The 19,768-nt window shown below is 40.7% G+C and overlaps 1 protein-coding gene across 3 annotated transcripts in view; it reads right to left on the reverse strand.

Moving 5' to 3' along the window:
* Positions 1–19,768, reverse strand: part of TBC1D8 (TBC1 domain family member 8) — a 78,309-nt gene that overhangs the window by 1,562 nt on the left and 56,979 nt on the right. For all 3 annotated transcript variants that reach the window (XM_050921725.1, XM_050921734.1, XM_050921717.1), the window contains 12 exons: positions 15,662–15,844; positions 14,046–14,196; positions 12,870–13,084; positions 11,816–11,933; positions 5,185–5,470; positions 4,518–4,647; positions 4,161–4,259; positions 3,764–3,832; positions 2,521–2,761; positions 1,251–1,316; positions 473–562; positions 200–300 (listed from right to left, as the gene is read on the reverse strand). In XM_050921725.1, the coding sequence (XP_050777682.1) occupies positions 200–300; positions 473–562; positions 1,251–1,316; positions 2,521–2,761; positions 3,764–3,832; positions 4,161–4,259; positions 4,518–4,647; positions 5,185–5,470; positions 11,816–11,933; positions 12,870–13,084; positions 14,046–14,196; positions 15,662–15,844 (1,749 nt within the window). The remainder of the gene's footprint in view (positions 1–199; positions 301–472; positions 563–1,250; positions 1,317–2,520; positions 2,762–3,763; positions 3,833–4,160; positions 4,260–4,517; positions 4,648–5,184; positions 5,471–11,815; positions 11,934–12,869; positions 13,085–14,045; positions 14,197–15,661; positions 15,845–19,768) is intronic.

Genomic DNA, 19,768 nt, shown 5'->3' on the forward strand with positions numbered 1-19,768 from the left:
GGCCCTTTTGGATTAGCTTCACCTGGTCCAAATTAGTTCAAGTTTTGGATCTAGTACACAGAGTAATTTTAGATTTGTTTGTGGTACCTGCTATTAGAAAGAGCAGCACAGTTTTGCTCAGACATTTTTAAAAGGTCCTACAGTCTTGTAGGATAATTTCTCAGCCTTATTTAAAATTACATCCTCACTATATAAATACCTGGCTCATTTTTGGCATTGCTTTTTCAGTTTTAGTATCCTTCTCTTTGGCTAAATCTTTAAGCATCTGCTTCAGTTGCTTCTGGTAATCTATTGTATCACCTTGGGTGGGGGAAAAACACAAACATTAGTTTTAAGTCCATTGCAACAAATTCAAATAAAAACCAGAAACTGGAGAGGAGAAAAAACTTGACCAATAATGAACTTACAGCTGGTCAGCTCTATTATGTACATAATTATACTAACATAATTTTATGAATTCAACAGCACATACCATTTGTTTTTCCAAATACTAGTGGCCTCGAAGTAGACAATAAAGGATTCTTTAGTGGTGACTGACTGTCTCTCTCATTTTCTGTGAGCGCTACCAAAAAAAAAATTAAATACATTGAGAGTTAGCTATTAATGTGCCATGTCAAAGATCACTAAGAGCTTCATCACGTTTTAATCCTCTGAGCTCAGGAGGAAAACTAGCATTAATGCTAAAGGTGATCTTTGCAGGTGACTTATTTAAACACTGCCTAGTTATATCAGACTTCATGCTTGTGTTAAAACAAGCAGCTTATTGTAATGGAGTAGCAGGAAATGTTGCCAAGAGTAACACATTAACAAAAAGCTTCACACACTGTATAAAATAATCACTCAAACTCTAATCACCTAATCACGTTAGACTGGGATTGTATCTCTGCAAAGTCAAACTAGTACTGTATGCAGCAAATCTTTTCAATAAAAACAGAGTACCAACCCCTTAGAACAACTACCTCCCGTATGGAAACAGGCCCAGAATCGACTGCAAGACATCTCAGAGTAGAGCAGCTGTAAGCCACCTTGTTTATAGGAAGACACCCAAAAGTTTCAAAATTAAGCAAAGAAGAGCTTAGACTGGAATTTTAAAAAACTAACTAACTAGCACCATTAGAAATGTAGAGTGCACATCCTCTCAGTTGAGGGCAGCCATGTATATTCATTCAGCAACTTCTGCTTCCTAAAGTGTCTGTTTATGGGGACTGGGAGAGGAAGGGATGTTGATCTTTTCCTTTCAAATTTCTTACCAGGAGGGATGTGCAGCCTGTATAACAGGTTTATCTTTTCATTCATTTCTCCATTATACATAACATCTACAAGAGGAAAATAAACAGTACACCAGAACATTTACTTCCACATTTTAAAATAATCAGGAGTTCTTTAAGTACAACATATGTACATGCAGCCAGTGTACTAAAATGAAATATTTAAGACCAGCAAGTGACTAGCTAGTGTGTAGGGCTTACTATTACTAACCATGAAACACATCAAATCTAGAAATATTGGCAAGAATACAAAGTGGCCTAGCAGAGGCTATATATTGCCACAGCTGAACAAAACCATGCCCTCATTTGGGGGCCACCATTTTCCTCTTAATACTTCCCATACAACTCCATGACAGTCTTGTAGGATAAGCAGAGCAGTGAGGGCTCCCCTATTTTATTTAAATAACCAATGCAGACAAGGTACTAATGCTTAATTCACTCAAAACATTATTGTGAAGGGGTTTTAAAACCCTTCATATCCGCTCACGTTAAGAGTTATACAGTGGTTCAGCTCTGTATCAAAAATCAGTTCTAGACATTACGTGAGGAGTTATATGTTTGAATCTTGGATTCGGTATCCCACTACAGGTAAGGCAGTTTCAACTTTGGCAAGATATGGAAGTGCACAGCCTCATGCCATTCAGACACTAATTACATCTCAGGCATACCCGAGCAAAGGAGCCTAGTTCCCTCCAGGTCAGGTTATAATTTTGGTGATCCAAGCACAGCCTGTGTACAGGGAAATGGGGGGTAGGCAGTAGGTCGCTATGTAAGAGAAAAATAAGGCCCCCAAAGCTAGACCCAAGGTGGGCTGAGATTCTCTACTGTTCTGCCCTCTACATAAAGACTCAATGGATTATGAATCTCAAAAGATACTAGGCAGCTCTCTAAACTGAGGGGGAAAAAACTAACATGGGAGAAAAGGGGATTTCGTAATCTCCAAATAGAAAAGACTGTTTAGACAATTTTACACATGGTACGACTTCAAAAAGTTTTTCCTAGCAAAAATTAAACTGGTGCTTGAGAACTGTGAAGCATTTTAATATGATTTTTCAATCAGGTTCGTAGGTTGCCTTATTATTCCGATTACTTCAAAGTGAAATCAGTACAGAAGAGAGATTAGTTAAACTGTACTCAAGAAAAAGATGTCCTTTTCTTACTTTGGCATGCTAACTGAAGCCAGACAACCCTGCATCCCATCCCGCCACTAGCCCAGCCCAAGTGCCAGTTGGATTGTAACAAAGGTAGCTACCTAAACAGCTAGCAAATCCTTTGAATTCGATGAGATGGTCCATATTTTCATCCAGAAGTCGGAATGTTCTTTCAGCTAAAATTTGAGTGTGTTCCCCACATGTCCATGGTGAGACAAGTTTATAAAGGTTAGTGAACTGCTGAGAGTCTATTCTGTACTGCTCAGCATAAGGCCGACTTGGGTCATGTCGCAGAATTACAGGTCTCATCCCTTGCCAGTAGCAGCTCATTAGATGTTCTCTCTAAAAGGAATCAGAAGCCATAGAAAAGAAAATATTACATCAATTATTAAGAATAGTAGTTGGTACAGACTTAAATATTCATATCAAGGTATGCTGGAACTGTTAACCTCTTTTTGTAGGTGTGATGATACCAAGACAATTCCTAAGAAAAAACCACTGTTCAAGTCTCAAATCAGACAGGTTGTCTCATGATTTCCAATGGGCAATTAGCACGTAACATTTTTAAAACTAGTAAGAGTTTTACAATATTTTCTCCTTATTACCTAATAGTTATTGCTGTAAGGTAAACAATACACAAAGAGAGTCAGGTAAATATCACATCATTACTAAAAAAAAAAAGAACCGTTTCAAAGAGAATAAATCAAATCCAGGAAATTAAATTAGGAACAAGGTAATTAAGTAAGTTATTTATAAAATTGTCAAAGCCCAGGAAGTTGTAAGTGATCGGAAAGGACTCCAGGTTAATTTTTTACTGAGAGGTGAGGACTGCCCTCTAAGGAACATTAAGACTAAGAAAGTGAAGGGGTTTTTTTGGTACTTAAGCTTTTTGCTGCTCAGCGCAGAGAACACAGGTTGCAGAGCTGTGCATTATTAAACCTGTGTGCAGACAGAATTTGCTAGAATACAATAGAACCTGATTTTACAGTCCTTTTTTGTACTACAGAGGGGCATGCTAAGGTTATCTTTTGCTCTTTTAAGTGTCATGAGGTTATTCTTTGCTCTTTTAAGAAGTGTCATGAGGTCCCTGAGACCCAATCCGAGCCCCACTGTGTTAAATGGTCATTAAATTTGCTCTTTATAATCTAGCTGAACAGCCACCTGAAGGGACAAAAACAGCAAGGTGCAGTTTAACAGCTTACCCAAATGACAGCACCACCGATAATACAGTAACTCCCTCTTTCTGTGGTTCTTCACTGAACCTCTAGTATAAGGTTTGCAAACTAAACCCATATAACACTGGAGCTTTCTGTCTTCATCCCTCTACTTTCCAAACATACCAACCTTAAACAAGTCATATAGTTCCTCTAAATCTTCAGGAAGAATTGAAACATCTGGGATGACAACTCTGAGCTTAACGGGAAAGAAGGGAAAAGCACAGTAGTGAAAACCAGCACTGATATAAATGGCATAGTCAAGAAATGTGCGCTCCCACATTGTACTCTACACAGTGAAAGAGGACAGCCAAGAATTAAAACATTTATGGTTCCATATTTCTTCCAGTCTCCCCCTCCACACACACACACACACACACAGACACAAAAGCATGGAGACTGAAAAACATCAGATACCGGATCACCCTTAACTCACACTGTGGTGCCTTTTTAAATGTAATGCAAGCTTAGTTAGAGTAGTAATAGTTAAAAAAAACAAACCCTAAGTGCTAGAAAATTCTACTCACCACATTTTGTTTGGTTGTATCCTCATGGCTTTGTAGAACACGAATCCTGTGTTTATAGCGCATATGCTCTATCTGTTCCACAGAGTGGTCTCCGAATTTCTAGAATACAGGAATAGATTTTTTACCTTTTCTGAAAATGTAAAAAGTACGTAGTATTATTAGTCCTAGAAAAATGAAAGTGTTTCAATATATTTAGTCTCTAGTTTATCGACCTAACTAGGTATTTACACCATGCCCATCACTGTGGTATCTGAGCACCTTATCGAGGGGCTGATTTACCAGAGGGTTATGCTATGGAAACTCACACGGTTATTTAAGTATCACAGAAAATCCAGGCAATATCAAGTTTTATTTTACCTCATAGGAATCACGGATTAGGTCAGCTATTTCGGTCACTGGACAGGGCTCCTGATCATCGCTGAAAAAGGCGTGGTGATTACCGATTGGAGGCAGAGGGCTTTCCTCATTTTGAACGTGATCGAAAAACCTAAAGGGAACAAAGCAATACAAACACAGATGACTTCGCTGTGCATGCTGGGAGCGGAGTAATAAGTAAGCATCGACTTCTGGCTCAGACTTAATGGAAATATACAGGGTTTTATGCTACTAAGCTTTTCAAAACGCTTCAACTATTACTCACACTACAACTGTGATCCAGCCAATAATTAAAGGCAGACACCCCCCAAGGAAGAACGTTTCTGTCTCCACAAAGTCTGGGACAAGAAGCTCTTCAGTCAAGGGAAGAAGCTAAGAGCAGCAGTAAATAGTACACACTGACGCAGTCTCCTGCTTCTCTCAGTATTGCCAGGAAATTAGCTCTATTAGCCAAATTTCCTAAACCTTTTGTTGAGATGAGACACTGATGGGATAGCAGCAAGACGAACTTGAATTAGACACTGCTGCATATGCATATACTATATTCTTCTCTTACTACTGATACAGAAGCCACATTCCTTTGTATTAGTTTTAAAGCAGAGCAATTTGAAAGTACTGTATACTTTGAAGTTCAGACAGAGGAGGATACCTGCTAAGAATCATCAAGGCATGCCCATCATCCTTGCTGTTACATAGTTCTGCTGCATTGGCTTCAAGAATAGCCAAGCCCAACTGGAAAATGGCTTTGATTCCATCGAAGAAGAAGCAGTCTACGACATTCACAGCACTTTCTAGGGGCATGATGCTGAGGAACAGGGTAAGGAACCATGAAAGGGAAATGGAAGCCAAGGTGGACAGATCTTTCATGTGTTCAGCCAGTTCTGGAAGTCGCTCCTTTATAAGCTCTTCGAAGACTGACTGGTCTACCTGAGCACCTGTAAGTCACAATGAAACCACAGGGTTAGCTGAGGCTAAAGAATTTGTTGAGATCTACAGTTAACCGCAATTCAACAGCTGCCAAATCAACAAAATGAAATCTGAACCACCAAGATGTGCATGCACCTGAAATGAGTAACTGTATTATCCGACAGTGATAAACCTTGTCCCCCACCCACTGTGTTGCGTCTATATTGCAAGTTCTTTTGCACAAGGCCTGTATCATTTTCTGTTAAGTGCCTAGCACCCTTTCAGGTGCTATACAATGATAATAGCAGCACCTGCTTTTGGCTACAGACGATTTCATACCTAAGTGCTAGCAAGAACAGTTTTAAAAGCTGCTTACTGTTCAAATTGGAATGTATGCAACAAAAATGAAGCAAAAAACCCCCTTCCTTCCAGTGTACATAGTTCAGCACTCCATACACACCCCAACTGCAAAAAAATGAGCAGGGGAGCAGCTGCACTAGAGTGGAAAATAAAAAACTGCTCTTGAAGGAAGTATTTATTTGGTAAAAAGTAGGATGTTTAAAAAAAATTGTAATTTCCTATCTTTCCCAGGCGTAAGTTTTCCTTGGTGCCTTAAAGACAATCTTTCTAAGTGGAGCACATTCAGGCCCTGATCCTGTAATCTTATCTACTAGCCCACGCCCCTGTGCCCATGAATAGCTTCACTGGAGCCAATGTGACTTCACGTGTAAAGAATCCATGGTAGCAAATTGATATGCGGGACCAGGGCCTTGGATGAAAGATGTTTACTGTATACAAAAAGGAGTTCTCTTTGCCAGTCATTTTCTGTATTCCGTCTGCAGTTATTTCATGCAACCCACGTTTCTCCTCCCAGCCCAGATCCTCCTCTCCTTATCAGAAAGTTCTGCTTGCTGTGAAATTCCTGGCTTAAAAATCAAGTTATACAAATCTCCATGATACATCACTCAAAACTTCTACTGCCCAAATGCCAAGCACATTCTGCATCACCTGAGACAGGAAGCCCAAAGCTTCAGCTTTCATACCCAAATCCCAAAGCACTGGACACAGCAGTTTTGTTTTTTAAGCACTTTCTACATCAAGTCATAAGGAGGCACCCTAGTAGAGATGGGGAGTATGCAAATTACACTAGCACTTGAGATGGTCAGATCCAACCCTGATCCCAAGACGATTATAATAATTTGAGTGCTAAGATCTCTTGAGAAACAAGAAAGACAATTCCCCACCTCGCAGCGCATGCCATCTACCTCAGACATTATTCATCAGGTGAGGACCATAAATAGACAAAAAGAGAAGTGAAAAGAAAGGAGGAAGGGAACGGGTGAAGACAAGATCACGATTACTCAGCAAAACATGGACTCCACTTGACAGTTCCATTAAGTTTGTGTGTGTTTATCCTAACTTTCTCAGGCAATGAGGCAGAGTGGGTTTTTAGGAAGGATCTGAAGGAGGAGGCAGAGGTAGCTTGGCAAACAAGTGTAGAGAAGGCATTTTGTGCCTGAGACACAGCACGGATGATAGATAGCAGATCTGTGAAGTCAGAAGTTTAATATTAGACATACATGAAGTGCTGTACATTGTACAAAAGGCCATGTTACTAGTAATGTTTAAACTGTGGCAGTGGCCCACCAGGTCTATTTAAAGTACTTTTATGGCCCTCATAAGAGGAGTATTGAGCACCTTTAATGTAAGTACCCATACAACACCCCATGAGGGAGGGAAGTGCTATTATCCCCATTTTACAGATGGGAAACTGAGACAAAGAGGGGCAAAGTGACTTGCCCAAGATCGCTCAGTGGTTTGAGCACTGGCCTGCTAAACCCAGGGTTGTGAGATCAGTCTTTGAGGGGGCCACCTAGAGATCTGGGGCAAAATCAGTACTTGTTCCTGCTAGTGAAGGCAGGGGGCTGGACTCAATGACATTTCAAGGTCCCTTCCAGTTCTAGGAGGTAGGATATCATACAGGAAGGCTGTGGCAGAGCCAGGAATTGAACCCAGGTCCTCACTGTGCTAAAGCACGGTACAAACAGAAGGTGAAAGCTACAGACAAGACATAACAAGTAGAGAAGACCAACAGGCCATGGTGGGAGATTGGGAAGACAAGATAACAAAAAAATAATGGGATACACACAATTCTTAATCAACCTGGAGCAGTGTTCACAGCTTGCCAACTGCCTACCCATTACTGGGGTTACAGTTTGCTGTAAGCAACACAGAAAAGGTGAGTTTGGAGGAAGTACTTGGAGGAGGAAGTGGCTGTGGCTCAGAGGCTTTTCCCACTTGAAAAGGGTGGCATGAAGAAAAGTGCTTGTAGCAGACTCAGGTAATCAAGGGTGCCATAATTGGAGGAGAGGAGGACGGAGAGGCCCTCACAATGAAGATAAAAAGTCAGACGCACACGGCAGGGCTAATTTCTGAAAGTAAGAGCAAGAAGTGTCTCTGGTGCAGTCAGGGAGGGAAAGCTAGAGAAGGGAGTTAAGGACTGTGTGTGGCACAGTCAGTGCAATGATTTTAGCAGCTGGATTTTGACTGGATGTGTTACTGTCACAAGCCAAAGAGCGGGTGTGAGGTTTTGGGTGTCAAGGTCAGAGAGAAAGAGATTACAGAATTTATGGAGCAAGATGATCAAAGCTTGGATAAGAATTTTGGCAGCGTGGGCAGAGTGGAAAGTTTAGATCTTGGAAATGTTGTACAGGAAGAAGCAATAACGTTTAGACAAGGCCTGGATATGACAGTCAGAAGAGAGGGCCAAGTGAAAGATGAAGCCAAGATTACAAAATTGAGCAACAGGAAGAATAACATTGTTGTCAGACCTATTTTTGAGGGGGAGAAAGGGAGGGCAGAGGAAGATCAGGAATTCCCCTTTGGTCATGTTAAGGGCTAGGGCACGTCTTCAATGCAGAGTGAACTTGGGCTATTGGCACCTAGGTCTGAGCATCCAGATTTTTCATAGATTCCAAGGCCAGAAGGGACCACGGTGATCATCTAGTCTGACCTCCTGTATATCACAGGCCATAGAACTTCGCACAATAATTCCTAGAGCAGAGCTTTTAGGAAAAAAACATCCAATCTTGATTTTAAAATTGTCAGTGATGGAGAATCCTTCGTGACCCTTGGCAAATTGTTCCAGTGGTTAATTACTCTCACTGTTAAAAATTTACACCTTATTTCCAGTCTGAATTTGTCTAGCTTCAACTTGCAGCCACTGGATCATGTTACACCTTTCTCTGCTGGACTGACAAGCCCATTACTAAATATTTGTTCTCCATGTAGATACGTATAGACTGTAATCAAGTCACCCCTTAACCTTCTCTTTGTTAAGCTAAATAAATGAAGCTCTTTGAGTCTATTGTTACAATGCACATTTTCTAATCCTTTAATCATTCTTGTGGCTCTTCACTGAAGCGTCTCCAATTTATCAACATCCTTCTTGAATTGTGGGCACACAATATTGTGGCAGTCACATCAGTGCCAAATACAAAGGTAAAATAACTTGTCTACTCTTGCTTGAGATTCCCCTCTTTATGCATCCCAGAATTGTGTTAGCTCTTTTGGCCAGAGTGTCACATTAGGACCTGATTACCCACCACAACCCCCAAATCTTTTTCAGAGTCACTTCGTCCAGGATAGAGTCTCCCATCCTATAAATATGGCCTACATTCTTTGTTCCAAGATGTATACATTTAGCTATATTTAAGTGCATATTGTTTGCTTGCGTCCAGTTTACCAAGTGATCCAGATTGCTCTGTATCAGCCACCTGTCTCTTCACTACTTGCCACTACCCAATTTTTGTGTAATTGCAAACCTTATCAGTGATGATTTTATGTTTCCTTCCAGGTCATTGATAAAGATGTTAAATAGAGTAGGGCCAAGAGCCAGTCCCTGTTGAACCCCCACTTAATGATGATTCCATTTACAATTACATTTAGAGACCTATCAGTTAGCCAGTTTTTAATCCATTTTTTGTGTGCTATTTTAATTTTATATCATTCTCATTTTTAATCAAAATGTACATTACCAAATTAAATGCCTTACAGAAGCCTAAGTATATTACATCAACATTATTACCTTTAACAACCAATCTTATAATCTTATAAAAAAGATATCAAGTTAGTTTGACGGGATCAATTTTTCATAAACCCATGCTGATTTGCATTAATTACATTACCCTTCTTTAGTTCTTTATTAATTGAGTCCTGTATCAGTCACTCTATTATCTTGCCTAGGACTGATGTCAGGCTGACAGGCCTATAATTACCCAGTTCATCCTTAAAAATCGGCACAAAACTAGCTTTCTTCTCGTCTTCTGGAACTTCCCCAGTGCTCCAAGACTTTCTGAAAATCAACATTCATGGTCCAGCGAGCTCCTCATCCTGCTCTTTTAAAACTATTGGATGCAAGTTATCTGGACTTGCTGAGTTTAAAATATCTAACTTCAGTAGCTTCTGTTTAACATCCTTCAGAGATACTAGTGAAATGGAAAGAGTGTTATCACCGCATGATGGGACCATGTCATCTGTTTTCTCCCAAATATAGAACAAAAATAGTGATTGAACATTTCTGTGTTTTCTGCATTACTGATAATTCTACCATTTCCATCTAGTAATGGACTAGTACCATTTTCAGAATTATTTTTATTCCTAATATATTTTAGAAAACTGCTAGCTCAGGTGTGACCAGCCACACTGCAAACCCATACCCCGCCAAGGGTGTCCACTCAGCTGCACCCACACTGGTGCAGCTCTCACTAGGGTGGGACACTAGGACTTCTAAGAACATGTCACAGCGTTCTTAGTGCTACAGTAAAATGAGCTATAATTCTTTCCCAGTGAATCGTGGGAGAACTTGTCTGCCTTTCTGGGCAGACAGGAAGAGCTGTGGGAAGGCACTGGAGGACTGTAAGCACTCAAGCGGTTTAGCCTACGTCCACAGCACAAAGTGGGCAGGAAATCAGCCTCAGTGTAAGCGGCACTGGAGTTTTAGCCTAGAGCCCAGGATGACCCAGCTAACTTGGATGTAAATTATCACTACACTTAGGTAACAGAGTTTTGCATGGACAGGAATCAAGTTAGGGAAAACATCTGAGTAAAAGCCAAAGTTAACTCTGCAGTGAAGACAAACCCTTCGTTGATGGAGATCCCACAAGGAGATATCAGAAAGACAGGCTGAGATTTGAGTTTGGATGGAAGGTGGCAAATCTAGAGTTGAGAGGCAGACCTGCAAGTCATCAGCATCAAAATGGTAGTGAAAGCCATGTTTGCAGTTGAGGAGCAGGTTCTGACTGAGCTGAGAATGAAACACATTGCCACTGTGTAGGTAGTTTCAACTACCACACCATTAACTTTTTTACTAGCTGACCCTAGAGCAATACTCCTCTAACTTAAACTAATTGCCTGCACTTATCCCTATTTAGTGACGAGGGGATACAACGGCAGATACTATACACTAAGGCTAACAGTAAAGACAGAAAAATGAATAAAACTCAACATAAAGCAAATATCTTCCATTTAAAAACAGTTAGGGAAGGACAAGCAAGTGCAAATAATGGAATATATATTTATATATATAGTGCATGCCTAAGATTAGTGTATAAAACAGGTCATTGCATCTGCAGCCAAGCACCGTGCATGTAGTTACACCTTTTCACACAAGCAACTTAAATGCATATTTCTGAAAGTTTGGCCTTCTGTGCCTTAAAGGTACCTATACTGCAGAACAAGTAGACACACCCTGCAAGGCATACTGTAGAGCATAAGATGCAGAAAGGGTGGAACTGTATCTCCCACAGCTGTATACTCTGAAGCCTAAGAAACACAGGGTGGAGATCAGCTCTTTCTCCAGGGTAATTTTAGATACAATCTTGTCTTCCTCCAGCATCCTGATATCACAAGCATGTCAGATAAGAAATAGCTACCACAACATATCCTTACATATGACATCCATACAGCTGGGGGTGACATCCCAATAACACTCAATACTTTACAGTAACAAAGATTAGCAAGTAGCTAGCCTGTTTTTAATTAAACATATGCAAAGTTTAACACTTGAGGTATAAATGGAGCATCTCCCTCATCGGCAAAAGAAAATGACTGCAAAGCCAAGATGTACATTAGTAAATTTTTTTTAAACTAAACTTCAAGTACTTTAGACAGACTCAGTGAAATCTGTAATCAGCAAACAGCAATTACACAAATATGAATGGTGCTCTCATATACCAATTCACACATGGTATTCTGCACAGCTGTAAACAAAATCAGAATTGCAAGATCTTTTTCATCCTGGTCCCTTGTAGTATTTTACTCCCTCATTCCCAGTGTAACATTTCAATGAAAGAGTGGGAGAGAGACAAGCTTACCTATCACTCGGTGATTAAAGTAATCTGGCAGCATCCTCTCACACACAGCAACCAACAGCCAAAAAGCTTCCTCCTCTTTGGCATACAACAGCAGCACAGAGGTCAAAATATTCATAGACTGTTATGAGGTCAAAGAAGAAAATGGAATTTATTAGTTGCAGAATTCCGCCCCCGCCCCATTTTCACCAAAAGCTCCTAAAGAAGGGCTGCTTTAAAAAACATCAATAAAACTTTTCAGATAAAACATCAATTAATTGGCAGGAGAAATGTCTGTCACCCCCAGGGCTCCCACAGTCTGACAGCTTACCACAAAACACAGTTCTCTTCACTTTGGAGATTTTTCTTTTTTTCTTTGGAAAGAGGAGAGGGGGAGATTGATTCTATTATTGCAATCCAGCTAAGACTTTAAGCTATAGGGGGATTTGCAAGTTCATACATGCCAGTCTTGCATAGATGGTTCATGTTGCCCCACATGAAAACAGCATTATATCTGTCAAGATGCAAAATAGCCATCCAACTGTTATAACATGAGTTTTTTGCCTCTGTAGAGGTGTCCGCATGGAAGATAAGGGACTGGCTCATGGGTCTAGAACTACACTACTCCCCTGGTCAGAACTCAGGAGGCTGGAGGGGAGGTGGAGATGTTATTAGAGCCAATAGGTTGTAATTACACTGCACGGGTGCTATGTACTTGCCACCAGCCTCGGAAGAAGAGGATTTCAGCTCACCAAATCCCTGCACAGGTCCCCTATGTGAAGCTCATCTTCATGGGCCAGTTTATTTTGCTCACTCGCTGAGCACTGCATGAGATAACTTGCACTCAGCACTAACAATAGTAGTGGGAATTTATTTTTGACACTCAATGAAAATTCTGAACATACATAGGGAACAACTCTGAGTCAGAAAGGGCTATTTTTACACACTCATTGTTCAGAGTAAAACATTTAAATTATTTTTTCATTACATATGCAACAAATCAAAGCACGTTATTTATAGCGGAGCCAGAGAGAGAGAGCGCATTAACATACTTTTCTACATGCAAACAATTCTTCACCTGGCAGTATCCTATTTTGGGGTTCCTATGTGCATAAGCTGTCAGAACTCTCCTCAAGGCTGCTATCCCAGTTTCATTCTGGAAGGCTGGGTGCTCAGGCAATGAGCGATGCAGGTCCCGTTCAATCTCCTCTGTTGCCATGCAACACTTGCCCATTGACGCCTCTACTAAATTTCCGTAGTAACCAGGATGGGAGGCAAGATCAGTCACAGCATCTGAAGGCAGCAGTAAGAGGAAAACATGAGGATTTCAGGTATAATGTCATTAAGTGAATTATTTGTCAAAAAAAAAAAAATCATGAAGAGGTTTTTCCCGCCACGGTCTATGAAATTAGACATTACTTGCATTTAGTGAACTTCTGAACCTAAAAAGGAGATAAAATACTAGCAATGATTTTCCAAGGTGCAATGTTCACACAGAAAATGAAACAGCTATTATTAAAGCCTAAATCACATGGTAGAAGAAAAACCAGCTTGGTACTGACTTTGTACAGTGAAAGTCTCCTGCCAAAAGCATTGATGGGATCAATTTATTCGGTATTGAATGTAATGTCCAAAAAGAAAAAACTCCAAAAATAAAAGGATTTAATCCTTGCAAATGTGTCTGAAACTGGACCCGATAAATTGGAGATCACATTGTTGTAGGGAACAATCCTGCTCAGACTGGGCAATGAATGAAAGTACTTGATAAGTTTTTTCCAGCTATAGATTCCTGCCAATTTTTTAAGGGAAGCAGCAGCACTGCAGGCCTAAAGATGCCATAACTTCAAAATAGGGAGGTTTAGCTAAGATTAAATCAATACTTATATTACAGTCTAATTGTTGCCTCAAGAAGAACATTATTTCATGAAGACGTGATGGCATTTTTATGCTAATTACATTGATAAAATTGCTATTATTTCTGCGCACCACTGACCAGTTATGAGACACAAAATAAAAATCTCTTATTGTTCTACCTAGGTATTTATATGGATAGTATCCCCATAGTATCTGAGCACTTCTTCCTTCCTTCCTTCCCACTAGAGAAAGTGATGGGATTACATGCCAAAATATCCAGCTTGGACACAGTTTTCCTTCACTGAAGAACAATCTTTTGGAGCTTTCTTGCCTAACTGCATCTGTAGCTGAGTTCAGCCCTGGATCCTGGCTATATCCAAGATGTATTATAGAGTCTCACCTGAAAAGAGAAGCCAGAGTTTGCCTCGTAAAGATTCTGGGATTCCCATTGCAACAAGTTTTCTAATCTTCTCTGTGCGAAACATACACACAGTACTGCCATATTCTGCAAAATGGTCATTCCACAATCTCTCTTTTATTTGTTCCCTGGACTAGAAATCAGAGGATAAGTTTTAAAACAAGCAGTATGCTTTTAAGGTCTAATATATAAAAAATATTAAATACCCTCGATTTTCCTCTTTCATAAGGATTTCTTTTGGACCAGAAAATGTGGTAACAGACACAGGAAATCTACTTTAAGGGGCAAATCCTGCCCCATTCTGCCCTTGGGGAGGAACCTATGCAGTCCCACAGCACAAGGGAAGGCAACACTAGGCAAGACAATGAGAGCCCCAGTGTGTGCCAGAGCCCAGCTCCATAGGGACTGCCTGCGAGTTAGTGCACCATGGGAATGCACTGGTCCTTTTTCCCCTCTCACAGCCTTTAGGCTGAAGCAGCTCCACTCTGCAGCTGGGGAGAGGAGGTGCTAGTTTTGTGCTTTGGCCACTACTTCATGCATTCTCTCACTACTAAGCTGCCAGAGGTCACAATCGACCTCTACCTCGACATAACGCTGTCCTCGGGAGCCAAAAAATCTTTCCGCGTTATAGGTGAAACAGCGTTATATCGAACTTGATTTGATCCGCCAGAGCACGCAGCCCCCTGCCCCTGGAGCACTGCTTTGCTGGGTTATATCCAAATTCATGTTATAGCAGGTGGCATTATAACAGGGTAGAGGTGTACTTTTCAAAAGGAACTTGCAGCAACTCGACATTCATCGAGGGAGCCTGGGCAGTAGGGCCCCCTTCCCACACTCATGAAGTGGACAGAAGGCTTCCCAAAAAGCCTTCAAGAAATCTCCAGCCATGGTTCTCACAGACCCGAAAGATTAGTTCTTGTGACTGTGAATAACCGTGATTATCCTAAGGATCACAAGTAAAAGGGCAAACAACTTATTTTAAATGATAGTAGCACTGACAATACCAGGCTCCCCCAATCAACTGGGAGTCTGAGGGACAAGAGACAATCGCAGGCTACACAGGCCCATAAAGCTAGCTTTGTTTTGCTTTTTAAAGGGAGAGCTACACTGCTACCATGAATACTATGAGCCCTTTGCTTGATCCACTAATTTATTACAACTCTTATAAGATAGCACTGTTGAGAGGCAGTAGTGATAAGAAAGCCTGATAAAGTATAAGTGTTGCAACTATGCATACAGGATCCAACACCTCCTCTCTATCAAAACACCATTTTAAAAAATTCACACATTTGTGGTTGTGACATCATGTGAAAAGGAGTGCTGTAAAAAGACACTGGTTTTTACTTATTAGGGGAGGGGTGGTAAATAAATATTTTGGGGATGGAATGAGAGAAGAGCCAGGCAGACAAAGGAGTACAAGCGAACAAATAAAGTAGCTTGCTACAGTTTAAACTCAAAACACACACAATCACACTTATACTTTCCTGGCAACATATAGTTCACTTTATTAAAAGAGGGTTTGAGCAAATGAGTACCACAATTATTTTTAAGACTTATTTTAAAAAGCTACTCTACAATTGCACCCTAGCTGTACATACCATCCTGAAGTCACTCCCTTCAGCTCCAGACTGGTGAAAGACTGATCGCAGTGCCTCTGCATTTAACAAGGGACTGCTCTCCTTTTCACCTTCACTCTTGTCTTCGCTTTGGGAAGCCACCATTCCCAAATCCCGGGACTCACAGTCACTGAACACACATGTTGAATGAAACACGAGAGAGTTCTTGCAACACAGAATTAAAGAAAAAGATTTTTTGGAAAGAGTTTAAAAAACTGTACTGTATGTATAATGTTTGAGACAACAAGAACCAACACAAACTAGTGAAGCAGGTAACTTGGTTACAGTCTTAACTTTTCGCCAAATTTGAAAATTTTGACCTAAAATTAAGTACCAAAATTCACAGGTAGGCACCTAATTAATAATGGCCTAATTAGTAGTTTTGCTGAGCTCTTGCAGTCACTACGTAAAGTCAATGGGAGCTGTAGTTTCTCCGCACCTCTAGAGCAGGATTCTATTGCTACCTTCCCTCATATTTTTTTAGGAAGAAGCAGGAAGTGTTTTTCGATTCTTTTTTATAGACACATTAGCTAGAAGACTTTACAATTGTGCTACTCCATAGTCTGGATTTAGCGGGGACACTCCCAGGTTTTTATAAACTGCCCCAACACCCCAGTGTGGTAGCCAGAGCTCCAGGACAGACACATACAGATCATCCCACATCTCCGGAGCTGCGTTCCAAGTGGGATTGTCGTGCAGATAGTGGAAAGTTAGCTATGGTGAGGCCTTAGGAGGTAACCAAGCAGCAGGCCAGGATTCAGCCTGTTGCAGGTCAGTTTTCACATCAAATAATTAGTGAATTTTTGGAGTAACAGAAACAGTTAATTAATTGAGGGGAGTGGGGCAGGACGGCTGATTTTAGAACAGAGTGAGCATTCATTTAAGGAAAAGCCTGATTTTTCATGTATGAAATAGAAAATGTGCAAGAAGCACAAAAGGGGCAACCCAGGAGATTGGGATGGGGAGGAATAACACAGGAAAGTGACCAAGGAGAAGCCTGAAGGCTCCATGATGTGAGGGAAGGGAAGTTCTCCACAACCTTATTCCTCAGTGGGGAGTCAGAGGCTACGTCTTCACGACCCACCATATCGGCGGGTAGCAATCGATTTCTCAGGGATCGATATATCACGTCTCATCTAGACACGATATATCGATCCCCGAACACGCTCCTGTCGACTCTGGAACTCCACCGGAGCGAGCGGCGGTAGCGGAGTAGACGGGGGAGCCGCGGACGTCGATCCTGCGCCGTGAGGACGATAGGTAATTCGATCTAAGATACTTCGACTTCAGCTACATTATTCATGTAGCTGAAGTTGCGTATCTTAGATCGATCCCCTCCTCTAGTGTAGACCAGCCCAGAGTGTGGGAGATGCCTCCTAGAGACATGAAGGGAGGGGTGGAAATGCCTCTTCCTGAAAAATGCTGGGTTCCTGGCAGCTCAGCTGAATCTCAAGTCTTTAAGGCCATGAGAACTGACACTCAGACTGAAACTGCCTGTAATTCTCAAGGATATTGAAGTGCCATGATCTGCCCTGCACTCCCCCTTGAGATTCCTAGAGTCCCAACTTTTTTCCCCAAGACTGTCCCACGAAAACCTTTTGAAATATAAGCAGCTATACTCTCATGAGAACATAAGAATGGCCATACAGGGTCAGAACAAAGATCTGTCCAGCCCAGTATCCTGTCTACTAACAGTGGTCAATGCCAGGCGCCCCAGAGAGAGTGAACCTAACAGGTAATGATCAAGTGACCTCTCTCCTGTCATCCACCTCCACCCTCTGACAGAGCTAGAGACATCATTCCTTACCCATCCTGGCTAATAGCCATTAATGGACTTAACATCCATGAATTTATCCAGTTCTCTTTTAAACCCTGTTATAGTCCTAGTCTTCACAACCTCCTCAGGTAAGGAGTTCCACAAGTTGACTGTGTGCTGTGTGAAGAATTTGCTTTTATTTGTTTTAAACCTGCTGCCAATTAATTTCATTTGGTGGCCTCTAGTTCCTATATTACAGGAACAAGTAAATAACTTTTCCTTATTCACTTTCTCCACATCACTCATGATTATATATATCTCTATCACATCCTCCCTTAGTCTCCTATTTTCCAAGCTGAAAAGTCCTAGCCTCTTTAATCTCTCCTCATATGGGACACATTCCAAATCCCTAAGCATTTTAGTTGCCCTTCTCTGAACCTTTTCTAATGCCAGTATGTCTTTTTTTGAGATGAGACAACCACATCTGTGCGCAGTATTCAAGATGTGAGCGCACCATGGATTCATATAAGGCAATAAGATAGTCTCCGTCTTATTCTCTATCCCCTTTTTAATGATTCCTAACATCCGGTTTGCTTTTTTGACTGCCACTGCACATTGCGTGCATGTCTTCAGAGAACTATCTACAATAACTCCAAGATCTTTTTCCTGATTAGTTGTAGCTAAATTAGCCCCCATCATATTGTATGTATAGTTGGGGTTATTTTTCCCCAATGTGCATTAGTTTACATTTATTCACATTAAATTTCATTTGCCATTTTGTTGCCCAGTCACTTAGTTTTGTGAGATCTTTTTGAAGTTCTTCACAATCTGCTTTGGTCTTAACTATCTTGAGCAGTTTAGTATCGTCTGCAAACTTTGCCACCTCACTGTTTACCCCTTTCTCCAGATCATTTATGAATAAGTTGAATAGGATTGGTCCTAGGACTGACCCCTGGGGAACACCACTAGTTACTCCTCTCCATTCTGAAAATTTACCATTAATTCCTACCCTTTGTTCCCTGTCTTTTAAGCAGTTCTTAATCGATGAAAGGATCTTCTCTCTTATCCCATGACAACTTAATTTATATAAGAGCCTTTGGTGAGGGGCCTTGTCAAAGGCTTTCTGGAAATCTAAGTACACTATGTCCACTGGATCCCCCTTGTCCACATGTTTGTTGACCCCTTCAAAGAACTCTAATTGATTAGTAAGACATGATTTCCCCTTACAGAAACAATGTTGACTTTTGCCCAACAATTTATGTTCTTCTATGTGTCTGACAATTTTATAGAAGAACATAATCCTTCCCTTCAGCAAAGTACTTGTTATCTGTCACTCAGTGTTTCTTAGCTTCCTGGTTAAATACTGAGCATTTTTGGTCCTGCACAAAGAATACAATACAGTAGAAAAGAATTTACTATAGGTTAATTCAAAAGATACTGTACCAAATGCACAGTTATTTAGCCTACAGTTTATAAACACCATTGGAAAAAATCTTTACATTAATCCACAAGAAGTTACTAGTAAATTGTAAATCACAGAATCATAGAAACATAGGACTGTCAGGGATCTCGTCAGATCATCTAGTCTAGTCCCCTGCACTGAGGCAGAACTAAATTTCTAGACCATCCCAAAGAGGTGTTTGTCTAACCTGTTCTCAAAAGCCTCCAATGGCGGAGATTCCACAACCTCCCTTGGTATTCTGTTCAAATGCTTAACATCTAACATCCAAACATCTAACCTAAATCTCTATTGCTGCATTTTAAGCCTATTACTTCTTGTCCTGTCTTCAGTGGCTAAGGAAAACAATTTATTATTCTCCTTTTCTTAACAATCTTTTACGTAGTAGGAGACTATTATCATATTTCCCCCTCATTCTCTTAAACAAACCCAGTTTTTTCAATCTTTCCTCAAGGTCATGTTTTCTAGACCTTTAATAATTTTTGCTGATCTCCTCTGGACTTTTTCCAATTTGTCCACACCTTGCCCGAAGTGTGGTGCCCAGAACTGGACATAATAGTCCAGTTGAGGCCTTATCAGCACTGTGTAGAGTGGAAGAATTTCTTCTTATGTCTTGCTCTCAACACTCCCGTTAACACATCCCAGAATGATGTTAGCGTTTTTTGAAACAGTATTACATTGTTGCCTCATATTTAGTTGGTGATCCACTATAACCCCTAGATCCTTTCCTGCAGTTCTCCTTCCTAAGCAGTCATTTCACATTTTGTATCTGTGCAATTGATAATTCCTTCTTAAGTGCAGTACTTTGCATTTGCCTTATTGAATTTTATCCTATTTATTTCAGACCATTTCTACAGTTTGTCACCATCATTTT

This window comes from Gopherus flavomarginatus, chromosome 1 (genome assembly GCF_025201925.1).
Source record: "Gopherus flavomarginatus isolate rGopFla2 chromosome 1, rGopFla2.mat.asm, whole genome shotgun sequence".
Classification (NCBI taxonomy): Eukaryota; Metazoa; Chordata; order Testudines; family Testudinidae; genus Gopherus; species Gopherus flavomarginatus.